The following is a 12,117-nucleotide window of genomic DNA, read 5'->3' as shown; positions in this document are numbered from 1 at the left end:
AATGTCATCTCAGAGTGAATTCTACTTCCGTTGAAAAATAAAGCCTCTAGAAAGGCTTTCCTTGAAGAGCCTATCTAAAGTGGCTTCCCCCAGTGAAATCTTTCTATCCAGTTTATTCACTTTCTTTACAGCACCTATCATAATCTCCTATTATCCTGTTCATTTGTTTTCCGTCTTTCTTTATCCAGCCTGAATATGAGCTCCATGTTGACAATATCCCCTAGCGCCTTATTCACGTGTACCTGGGACCTGGTTAGTGCAAGCCTGAATCAATAAAATGAAAATCATCCCACCAGCCTTGCAAAGCTTCTGAGAGGAATGAATTAAATGATATAGAAAAAGTGCCTGTTACCTGGCAAGCTTTCAAGAAACACAGCAATTACCATGAAGATTTTGTTCGTTCCTGCATAAATATTTAGAGCAACTAGACTTTTGGTGCCAGGGATACAATGGTGAAAAAGCAGACACATTGCTTGCCGTGACAGAACCCCCCCCCTTGTGGTGTGGGGGACAGACATGGAGCACATAATTTAACACAACGTAAGCCTCAGGGGCTCTGATAAGGAACATACAGCCGTTACAGCAGCACCCGGAAAGAAGCCCCCAACCCAGACTCGGGTTCCGCGAGAATTTATTGGAAGAAATGACATCTAAGATACAATCTGAAGTATGACTAAGGGCAGGTCAGGATAGACGATCCAAGCCAGAGATAACCAGCTCTGCGATGTACAGAGGGCCTACAAAGTACCAAGCACGCTGCCAAGCAGGGGTTAGGGCTTGAATTGTGTTCTCTAAAAAAAAGATATTTTCACGACCTAAGCCCTAGTACTTGAGAATATGACCTTGTTTGGAAATAGGATCTTTGCAGTGTAATCGAGTTAAAAATGAGGTCACTGGGGTGGGCCTCGATCCAATACGATTCAATATTTTCTAGTGTCCTATGACAGAGGGAAATGTGGACACAGAGAGAAGGGGATATGAAGACAGGATATGACGCAGGGAGAAGACAGCCCGATGACGGAAGTGTTGCAGCCACAAGCCAAGGGATGCCGGGGACTGCTGCAGACACCAGAAGTTAGAAGGGGCGAGGACGCATTCTTTCCTAGACCTGTCAGATAGAACATGCCCCAGCCCACCCCTTGATCTCTGACTTCTGGCCTCCTGAACTGTGAGACAATAAATTTCCGTTGCTTTAAGCTGCTCGGTTTTTGGTACTTCGTTACAACAGCCCTAGGAAACCAATACAACAGTCAAACCTCCCAGGGCTGTGAGATTGGTATTATTAGCCCCATTTAGCAGAGAACAGCGAGCCTCAGAGAGAGAAAGTGACCTGGTGGTGGTCACACAGCGTGGGCAGAGTGGATTCCTGAGTGGTCTACCCAGTCCCATTATATATACCACATTGCTCCTTCAACTGAACCAAACACCAAGCCCGAGTGCTAGCAAAGGGGCCTTCCCAGAGGGAATCACTTAGCTTTCAGCAGACCGGGATTCCTGGGGAAATACCCTCTATCCTGCGATTGCCGTCCAAACCTTCTCTTATTCCGGGCCAAGAGGGCCTGTGGGCTCCCTGCACTCGGGCCCTGCCCACCCGTCCACCTTAAGTAAGCTGAGGACAAGGGAGCATGAGGGAGCTGAGTGGGGGGAGGAATTCTACTCCTTCCACGGGCCTCGGTTGACACCAGCAAGCTAAAGGTCAGTTCTGGGCCCCATCCTCGACCCAGCTGAGCTTTACGAGGAAGATGGAATTTCAGAGAGAGAAACAGAGGCTCCTCATCAAGCGCCCTCCCCCAAATTCCCACCTGAGGCCCTTTCCCAGGAGAGTGCTTCACACGGTGGCAGATACTCTGTAAGTGTCCTTTATTATCACCCAGCATGTCTCTAGTCTTATTGTCCCAGATGAACTTCTGTAAACAACTTCCCAAACTCTCCCTCCCCAGGTCTGCCACTCACCCTCTATGACATAGATCTTCTTTTGCAGCTCAGTGAACAGATCTTTAAGCTTCTCAAACTTGTCCAAAATCTTGACAAAATCCTTCGCGGGTTTTGAGGCAAATTCGTGGAGCCTTTCCTGACTTTCCTTGGTTGCAAAATGCTTTCCAATCTGTGAGGGAGTAAAGACTGGAGAGGCATCCCCAGACTTGCAGAGAAGGCCGTGGCCCCCGAGGAGAAAGCGGAGGGAGGCTCAGGAACAGGAGAGGGAAGATGGGACTTGGGAAGCAGCCAGGACCCAGGGCCCGTACCCCAATGATGTAGCGGATGATGTCTTTGGCTGAGTCAATGTTGACGTGGTCCGTGGCTTCCCCATCAGTGATGATGATAAGCACTTTGGTGGCATCTGGCCGGGCCCCCAAGTCTTGCCGGAACACCTCTGTCCTGTGTCCAGGAAGGGGTGTATGTGAAAGACCCCCCCAAATCATGAGGTCTCCCCCCACTCACCCAGCTCATTAAGTCACTGTCCTGTTGATTACGCAGAAGCCCTTCTCCTATCCCCCAGGCAGGTATCCCCAGTCTTCCAAGTTCTCTCCTGAACCTCCTCCCTCACCCTGGCTGCCACACCTCTGCTTCCAGACCAGTGGTCTTTGAAGGAATTCTGGGTGGCCAGGAGGTTGTCCCGGAGCCCATGGACAGTGATGCGGAGGCTTTCTGAGGAGAGACCGTGGGCTTCCTACTCTCCATTCCTACTCTCCAGTTCAACCACATGACAGCTACCCTTTTAGCGGTTAGACATGCTGGGGATCCAGGTGAGATTTCAGTACGGAAAATGGGCTCCATGGCTGGAGAAAATGGGGAAGTCACGCTTCCAGAGCAAGCTCATCTGGCAACCCCCCACCATCGATGGCAGGCTGCCTGTAGATCTCTGCTACAGCAAGTCTCCTCGGGAATCGAAGTCACCTGTTTCCGTTTCCATGTTCCCCAAACCATGAGTTCCTCAAGGAAGGAACATGTCTGATTTGCTGCTGTGTTTCTGGCTCCTGACACAGCAGGTGCTCAGTGCACGTGACATAAAAGGAAGAAGGGAGTCCTGAATACTGGATAGGCCAACTCTCCAAAGTCCCACCTGCCCACAGCCTCCTTCTGGAGCAAGACAGGGTGCCCACAGCTTCTTTTGGGACAGGAGCTCTCTCTGCACCATCTGATCCTTCCGTCCCCACCCCGCAGCTAACCAGAGATGGTCGCTTAATCCAAGAGCAGCCAGTCTACAACCCCTGACTTATGACATGACTTGCCTTGGAAGGGGAAGCAGAAAGTCACACAGGGCGGGGGGGGGGGGGGGGGGAGGGTGTGGTGCACAACGGCAGGTGGGGGAGAGAGGCAGGGGGGGAACCTCAGGACAGAGGAGCTCTGAAAGGGGCAGGGCCGAGACCTCTGTTCCATCTTGGATGCAAATCATTTCCCCAGCCTCCATCCACACAGACACGGCCTCTCATGGCTCCTGTTCATGGATTTCCACCCTGTTTAAACCGCCATTACCTCTCATCTCTATTTTTCAATAGCCTCCTTCCTGGCCTCCCTGGTCCCACCCCTGTTCCCTCCACAACCTAATAGCCCCGCAGCCAGAGGGATCTTTTTTTTTTTTAAATATTTTATTTATTTATTTGAGAGAGAGAGAGCGAGAGAGCACGATCGGGGGAGGGGCAGAGGGAGAAGCAGGCTCCCCATGGAGCAGGGAGCCTGAAGCAGGACTCAATCCCAGGACCCCGGGATCATGACCTGAGTGAAGGCAGATGCTTAACTGACTGAGCCACCCAGGTGCCCCGGAGTGATCCTTATAAAAACATAAATCAGGGGGGCCTGGGTGGCTCAGTCGTTAAGCGTTTGCCTTCAGCTCAGGTCATGATCCCGGGGTCCTGGGATGGAGTCCCACATCGGGCTCCCTGCTCAGCGGGAAGCCTGCTTCTCCCTCTCCCACTCTCCCTGCTTGGGTCCCTCTCTCACTATGTTTCTCTCTGTCAAATAAATAAATAAAATCTTTAAAAAAAATAAAAACATAAAAACATAAATCATATGATCACTCCTCTGCTCAAAACCTCCAATGACTTCTCATCTCACTCTGAGGAAAAGCCAAAGTCCTCGCTACGGCCTCCAAGGCCCTAAGTGCTCCGGACTCCCCTGTCTCTCTGACCTCATCTCCTACCACTTTCGCCCTCACTTACTTCTCTCCAGTCACACTGGTGTCCTAGCTCTTCTTCGAACGTCCCAAGCATGTTCTCATTTCAGGGCCTTTGCTATTCCCTCTGCCTGGAATGGTCTTCCCCAGTATGGGCATGGCTGCTTCCTCACCTCCAATGAGTCTTTGCTCAAATGTAACCTTCCCTCATCTTCCTACTGAATACTGCTTTCTTTTTCCTTATAAAACTTACATCTTCTACCATATTGTCTAATTTACAAACTGGTCCTGTCTATTGTGTTTCTCTCCCCTAATATAATGTTAAACCTCAAGAAGGTAGAGATTTTTGTTTCATTCACTGCTATATCCCCAGGACCTAGAACATGGCAAACAACCCACAGGCCAAAGCCAGCCCACAGCTTCCTTCTGTATGGTCCATGGGCTAAAAATAGTTTTTATAGTTTTGTTTTTAAACAGTTACAAAAAAGAAGAATATGCAAGAGAGACAGTATGTGGCCAGAAAAGCCTAAAATGTACCATCTGATCCTTTACAGAAAAAAATCAGCCCCCTCCTGACCTGTAATACTGCCTAGCACACAGGTAGTCAAGAAGTATTCATAAAATATATTTCTATGATGCTATGATGATGAGGCAGGGATTAAGGTCATACCACAGGCGTGGACATGACTGGATTCCCAACAGCTACCCTGCTGGACTATCATGGAAGAAAGTCCCAGAATGTAGCATTTTTTCAGTGACTGTAATGACAGAAGCCCACCATAAATATGATCACTCTGAGGCCACAGGATCCTCAAGCTGGGATTTCCAGAATTCTTTCAGAAGGGAGAAACTGGAACAAAAGTCCCCAGATTCTAAGACACTACAGGAAGATTCACCTGGAGTGAGACAGAGAGTCTATGAGTATCAGGAATATGGAAAATCCTTCAGGCAAAAAGGTAGTCTAAACTTGCATGAGAGAATCCACACTAGTCCGAAGCCCCTTGAGTGTCCTCATTGGGGAAAAAGCTTTGGGGCCAAAGGCAATCTTGTTACACATCAGCAAATACACACACGAGAGAAGCCCTATCAGTGCAAGGAGTGTGAGAAAAGCTTTAGTTGATGAGGTAGTCTGGCCGTTCGTGAAAGACCCCACACTGGAAAGAAACCCTATGAGTGTGCTGTTTCTCAGAGAAGCTTCAGGAATCAATGTAACCTTGCTGTTCGTAGAAGAGCTCATAGCGGTGAAAAGCCCTATAGATATGATCAGTGTGGAAAAGCCTTCAGTCAGAAAGGAACCTGAATTGTTCACGTCAGAGTCCACACAAGCCTGAAACACAGTGTAGGAAGAGTTTTCACACCAGGGGGGAACTGTATCCTGAAAGGCAAAATCCACACAGGAGAGACACCCTATCTATGTGGCCCGTGTGGGAAAAACTTCACTCAGAGGGTGTTTGGCTGTGCACCAGTGAAGCTGCTCACAAAGACTCACCCTTTGATCACTCACTTCAAAAGAAGTTCTCTTTATGAATGAAAAGTACAAAATCCTCAGATCAAGCAACCTATCCAATTCTATGGAATGAATGGAGACTCTTTCAGACAGACCATTGTTGAGTAGGACAAACTGATTTTTCTCCTTTCCCCCAAATGAGTATGAAAAGTAAATGTCTTGTTTATCATCCTTAACAAAAAAAAAATCAAATAAAATATACAATATGGCCCTTCAACACAACCTAACTGCATTTATCTAGGCCTCAATTTAAACACAGCCACCTGGTCCAACTCTGGGGGAAAAAACTTCTAATCTAAAGTAGATTTAGGAAATCAGGATATGCTAGCTTCCAATATGGGACTCGAGTATATTGAATTTTATGAACAATTCAAGGAATTTTTCAAGGAGAATTTTGACTATTAAGAGATTTTTGTTCACACGCTGACTTCAAGAGCTGATCCCCAACTCAGATGTGACTCAGTCATGGCTTCCATGTTCACAATCACTTTCCAAGTCTTGGCTCTCGTTCCTCATGAGGTTTGGCATTACTCCCTGTCCCAAAGGCTCATGAGCTATCCCTGAATCCTCCAAAGAATTGCCCTTGAGGATTTAGTTATTTATAATTAAAAGATTTCTGTTACTTATAATTAAAAGAAACTGGACTAGGGGAGCCTGGGTGACTCAGTCGGTTAAGCATCTGCCTTCAGCTCAGGTCATGATCCCAGGGTCCTGGGATCAAGTCCCCCATCAGGCTCCCTGCTCAGCGGGGAGTCTGCTTCTCCCTCCCCCTTTGCCCCTCCCCCTGCTCATGCTCTCTCTCTCTCTCAAATAAATAATCTTTTTTAAAAATTAAAAAAAAGTAAAAGAAACTGGACTAAAATTGCTCCACTTGAATTCCTACAATAACCTGCCCCTTGCTGAGCCCACCTGTTGAGTTCCTATACTCTGAAACCTGAAGAAGCCAGTGCAACTGACGGGTGGGCTGTCTCCTACAAAAGGGGACTCACGCGACATAGTTGATGGCACCAAAGGTGTTGGTCAACTGGCGCATGTGTTCTACTTTGCCCAGCAGAACATCAGGGTTCTTCACCTTAACATATTTCAAGAAATTAAATTCTGTTTTGCAGTCCGTGGAAAACTGAACAGCAGCAAACTAGAAAAAGAAGCAAGAAATGAAACATCATTACATATCCCTTCCTACTTGTCTGCTCCAATCTGTTTCTTTTTTTTTAACTTTAAGTAATCTCTACACCCAACATGGGGCTCCAACTCATAACCCCAAGATCAAGAGTTGCACGCTCTTCCAGCTGAGCGAGCCAGGTGCCCCTTCCAGTCTATTTCTTATCTGGGACCTGGGTAACCCAACCCCACATCCCTGCCTCAAAGCATTCTTTTGAAAATGAGGTAATATATACACAAACACAGAAATACAATTAAATAAACCTCTGATCCCTTATGTAGTGCTGTCTGCTGAACTCCTGTCCTCTGGGTCGGCCTGCCTTCCCAGTGGGGATGGTTCTGCTGGTGACCCTGCTAAGCTGGATACAGCTGGTTGGGCCACAGATGGCCACTTCGCTGAGGTTAGCCCACTCAGAATCTATCCTCCAAGAATTTGGAATTTGCAGAGGGAGGGGTTGGTGGAGAGGACAATAGACCCTCCTGAAACTTCAACATGTGAACTGAGGAGCTTTCCACAGGCCCATGTGATCCAAAGAAGCTGTGGGAGTCAGTTTGTGGAGAGAGAAGAGGAAAGCAAAAGCCAAAAAGAAACAGAAATGAGAACTAAAGAGAATCCCAGACACTTTCTACTTCCTAGTTCTTGTCTCTTCCAGAGGTCCAGTCCAACTGTGCCTTTAGGTTTTGGAGACACCTCATACTAAATTTTTCTTTTATGCCTTAAGCTAGCTCAAGTAGGCATCTACTGCCTACAAACAGGAAAACAAATTAATATATTTACCTGGTAGGAAGAGTTGCTGAGCTTCTTCATCACGTCCTTCATGAAGTCCAGAATTTTCTGAAATTCATCTGGCTGCAAGCTCATTGAACCATCAAACAGAAATACCAAGTCCACGTTGCCCTTTATACATTCTACAGACCCCAGACACAAAGGGAGTTGAAGTGTCTCCACGGGTTGGCCTGCCCATACTGTTTCCTTGTATGGGCAGCTCCCTGGGAGAAATTTTTACCCCCTGGGTCCCCAGCTCCTTACCCTGATAACCAGGGCGCCCTTGCAGCACAGGACCCCTCAGATTCTGGTGGAAAAGGTAACACAGGCCACTTAGGTAGACATTCTGGTCACACATACGAGACAGCCCAGGATCACAGGCCTGAAAGAAGCAAAGGTTAAAAAGGGGGGTGGGGTGGGGCTTCTTCCTGTGTGTCTTCTGGGCATCATCAGCCAAGAAAAAGAAGCTTCAGGGTCACCATCCCCTGACCTCACTCCCTACATCCAACTGGTGACCAAGGCAAGGTAATTCTGCCTCCAGGTCTTACAGCCACCTCTCCCTCCCTCCTACCAAAGCTGTGTACAAGTGAATGCTCACTGCCTATAAGAGAGAGTCTACACTCCTGAGTTTGGCATTCATACTGTTTACATTTGGGCACTCTCCTACATTTCCAGGTCTATCCCCTTTGATTCCCAATCACACCTTCTGTGTTTAAGCCAGATCACTCACTATCCCCAGAATATACAATGTTGTTTCTTTCATTTATGACTATCTTTCCTTCCAGACTGCAATTTCTGGAAAGTCGGGGCTCATGTCATCTTTGTATCTCACTCCTCTGACCCCATTGGAGCCTAGCACATTGGCTGGCATGTAATAGGGGCTAAGTAAACAAGCTCCCAGTAAATGCTGGCTAAATATTTCACTCAGCCAGCCTTCTATCTCTCATATACCTGTGTCAGAAGATGCTGCTGGGATAAACTGTAAAGATCAATGGCTTAGAATCAAATGGGAATTTAATTCAAATCCTGGCTTTACCTCTTTAAAACCATGTGACCTTGGCTAAGTCTCTTAACCCCTTGGGTCTTGTTTCTTCACATGTAAAATGTGTATATTGATCCCTGTCTGCCCCGAGTGTCTTGAAGGTTAAAAGAGAGAAAGCAGTGTTTCCCAAACTTTAGGCATTTGTGCACCACTTCACAATTTCAGCCACGTGGGCATATCATGCAGACTATTATTTGTTTAATATTTTACCTTAAATTTACTTTTTATTTAAACTTTAGCCTTATCCCAAGCAATTCGATCCAAGAAATCATGAATTTGATGTGTTGTATATTTTCCCTAATAAACCATTAAATAAAAATATAACTACAAAACATTAAAAGTTTTTGTACCACCAAAATAATCTTTGTATATCCATGGCCACATTTCATATTTGGAAAAAACTGACATAAGTAAGGTCTCGAAACTAGCTGGCTCATACTCAGTTCTTAATAAACCCTGATTGAGGGCACCTGGGTGGCTCAGTTGGTTAAGCGACTGCCTTCGGCTCAGGTCATGATCCTGGAGTCCCAGGATCGAGTCCCATATCGGGCTCCCTGCTCAGCGGGGAGTCTGCTTCTCCCTCTGACCCTCTTCCCTCTTGTGCTTTCTGTCTCTCATTGTCTCTCTCTCTCAAAAAAATAAATAAAATCTTTAAAAAAAAAAAAACCCTGATTGAATCAGAATCTCTCTGATGCCTGTAATCTCCTATAGGATCTTTACTTCACTTTTTCCTTCCTTCTTTTCAATCTGTCTTTCTTAGCATCGACTGATATCACACTACACAAGATTCTTACCAAAATATTTCCACTTGTGGAGTCTGTCACCAAGGTCATCCCCAAGTACTTGGAGGTATAGTTGGAACCTGTAGGCACCAGGAGATTGGTCTGGAGGAACTTAGGTAACCCAGGTGTGGCACAGCCAGCCTCAACTTCCCTGGGACACCATTCCTCCCAGGCCCCTCACCAGTTACTCACCACTCAGGCTGACTGGAAGGCAGTGGCCAGTGTCTGGCTGGCACTGATAGAGGTTTCCCGTGCTGTTCCCCTCACCTGGAGCTCCCACGATAACCCTGATGAGAAATCTCACCGGTGAGACGGAGTTGTCCCGTCTTTACCCACCCCTCCTACCCATTAGGGGGGTTCAGATCCACAGGTATCTCTCAAAGCAATGCAGCCAGTCCCTTTCAGGGAGGCTCCTCAGCCCCTACCTCTTCCCTATTGAATACCTCAAACTTCTAGAAAGTTAAGGATCTTTTCCATTTATAGTCTAGGAAAACTGAGGTCCAGAGAATGAGGTGCCAGAATGTCACATTATGAGTTCATTCAATCAGTTATCAATTCAAAAGTCATTTATGGGGGTGCCTGGATGGCTCAGTTGGTTAAGCGTCTGCCTTCAGCTCAGGTCATGGTCCCGGGGTCCTGGGATCGAGCCCGTGTTGGGCTCCCTGCTCAGTGGGGTGTCTGCTTTTCCCTCTCCCTATGCACCTCCTCCCTGCCCATGCTCTCACTGTCTCTCTCAAATAAATAAATAAATAAATAAAACCTTTTTAAAAAGTCATTTATGGCATATCTACTATGTGCTAGGCTGGGGCATGTACTAGGGCTGAGGGGGAAAATCCTTGCCATCAAGGCTCTCACTGTCTAGTCAGAGCACCAGTGGGGAATCTAGAAGTGCTGCAAAGCCCTTTAGGGGTTGTGACATTTCCCCTTTTTTCAGGCACTCGTGTGGAGATTTAACCATGGACTGTCCTCGTCCTACTATCTGATGGCCTCGCTCCTATTTCTGAGAAATCCCACCACGACGTCTCCAGACAGGAGACTCCCTGCCGGTTCCCCGGATCTGGCCCACCCGGGGCTGGTGGCCTGGTTGCCTGGTCGCCCGTCCTGGCTCTGCAGGGCAGGGAGGGCCTGGGGCGGCAGCTCACCTGTCTCCAACCTGCAGGACTCGGTACCCAAAATGCCTCCCGGCGAGTGGGAAGGAGAAGTTTTGCACGTGCCGTACTTCCAAGTTGTAGCCTGAGGCGGGGGCTGAGGGAGACCAGGGGGTGTGGTCAGCCACTTCGGCTGGCCAGTCCCGGCACGTGCCCCCAGAGCCGCGAGCGCTGATTGGCCGCCGCCCACGTGCCCCCAGTGGACGGCCCACCCACAGAGACCCGGCTCGCTCCTCCGGCAGGCGGCCAGCACGAGAGGCAGGGCTGAACATTTCCCCTTGGGCTTCCCCTTTCAGGGCCTTGACTCCGGGGAAATCTGATAACAGCGAAGCCTTACTACCCAGAGCCCGCTTTACCCCAGCAAAGACTGAAGGATGAGAAGGTGGAGGTCTGGGAGAAAGAGGCAGATGGAAGGGCCCCCAGGCGATGGGGTTGCCCCATGGCAGGGTTCGCCTCCCTACACACCCACTTCTCCCTTGGGCCTGAGACCCAAGATAATTCGCCTCAGGCTTCTGCCCACAGATTCATGGTTTCAGGATCCCCTGGTCTCTGTGAAACTGCTTCTCATCTAACGCTCCCCTACTGCCCGCCCTACCATGCACCAGTCTCTTCCTTCTGTTAGCTCTCAGATGCCCCCATGTCACCCCCACCTCAAGCAACCTATGCATCCTCTGCAAGTCCCTAACTGTCTTCTCTGGCTCTGCTTTCCTTCCAGGCATCAGGCTTCTTTCCGCCCCATCCTAGGATGGCAGAGAAGCTGCCCCGCCATTTGTTCAGACGAATGGACTGACGCGCAGGAAGGGGAAAGGGCTGAGATGGTGGTACACGGTCCTACCACGGGCAGGACCAGACCCCAGCGACAGCTCCAGGTACCCATTAGCCATCTGCCTCCTTTTAAGACCCCACTCCGCTTCTCTGTTGCCACCTGTGTCTCCCTTCTCTGTCTTTCCCTCCAGACCTTGACTCGACTTTGGACTCTGACTTTCTTTCCTTTCCCTCTTCTCCCTCCGAGATTCCTGAGCCTCACGGTCACCTATGGCCAATCCCACCCTCCAGCAGCTGCTCATTTACTCCAGTTCCACAAAGCCCTGCAGTCTCCCTGGCCACCGACACAGTCTCTTCCCTTCCCTTCCCGTCCCCTTTTCCCTTGCCTACCAAAGAGAAAAGGCCCAGACAGCAGGAGCCTCATTACGATGATGCAGGAGTTCATCTTTCCAGCAGCTGGAGGGACCTAATCCAACACTCCAGGCTCAGAGAGCCCTGGGGATTTGCTGGCAACCCAGACAGGGTGAAAGAAGGAAATGATAATGCCCCAGGGCCTCTTACAGTGGGACTTTCTCACAGAGGCGCCAGGCTGGTGACACTGGGTGGGGGTGAGCCTGTAGGGGTTGTGAAACCGCATTGGTTGAGAGGAAGTATAAGCAGGTTAGAGACACTTCCTTTACCCGCTTGCGTTTTCACATCGTCCAGGAGCAGACAACACAGTAGGTAGATGACTGTCTCTCCAGTCCAACAGTTGCTGATGCCTTGTCTTTCACCAACACACAAACTGAAGACTCTGTAAAGCTCAGCAGAAGACTGGTCAAATCATAATGGAATG

At 48.7% G+C, this 12,117-nt stretch overlaps 1 protein-coding gene across 4 annotated transcripts in view; it reads right to left on the bottom strand.

Moving 5' to 3' along the window:
- ITGAL (integrin subunit alpha L) overlaps positions 1-11,868 on the bottom strand; it is a 40,486-nt gene extending 28,618 nt beyond the window's left edge. For 2 of the 4 annotated variants that reach the window (XR_003523186.2, XM_027612547.2), the window contains exons 1-9: positions 11,673-11,868; positions 10,512-10,614; positions 9,562-9,656; positions 9,382-9,449; positions 7,810-7,927; positions 7,558-7,688; positions 6,608-6,753; positions 2,244-2,376; positions 1,954-2,104 (exon numbers count right to left, since the gene is read on the bottom strand). Coding sequence is in view for 3 of the 4 variants with exons in the window: in XM_027612547.2 (XP_027468348.2) it covers positions 1,954-2,104; positions 2,244-2,376; positions 6,608-6,753; positions 7,558-7,688; positions 7,810-7,927; positions 9,382-9,449; positions 9,562-9,656; positions 10,512-10,614; positions 11,673-11,727 (1,000 nt within the window). In the remaining variant the exon portion in view is untranslated. The remainder of the gene's footprint in view (positions 1-1,953; positions 2,105-2,243; positions 2,377-6,607; positions 6,754-7,557; positions 7,689-7,809; positions 7,928-9,381; positions 9,450-9,561; positions 9,657-10,511; positions 10,615-11,672) is intronic. The other 2 variants (XM_027612549.2, XM_027612550.2) reach the window with 2 other exon arrangements.
- Positions 11,869-12,117: the final 249 nt, after the last annotated feature.

This window comes from Zalophus californianus, chromosome 10 (genome assembly GCF_009762305.2).
Source record: "Zalophus californianus isolate mZalCal1 chromosome 10, mZalCal1.pri.v2, whole genome shotgun sequence".
NCBI classification, from domain to species: Eukaryota; Metazoa; Chordata; class Mammalia; order Carnivora; family Otariidae; genus Zalophus; species Zalophus californianus.
This window is presented reverse-complemented; position numbering and strand designations above follow the sequence as displayed.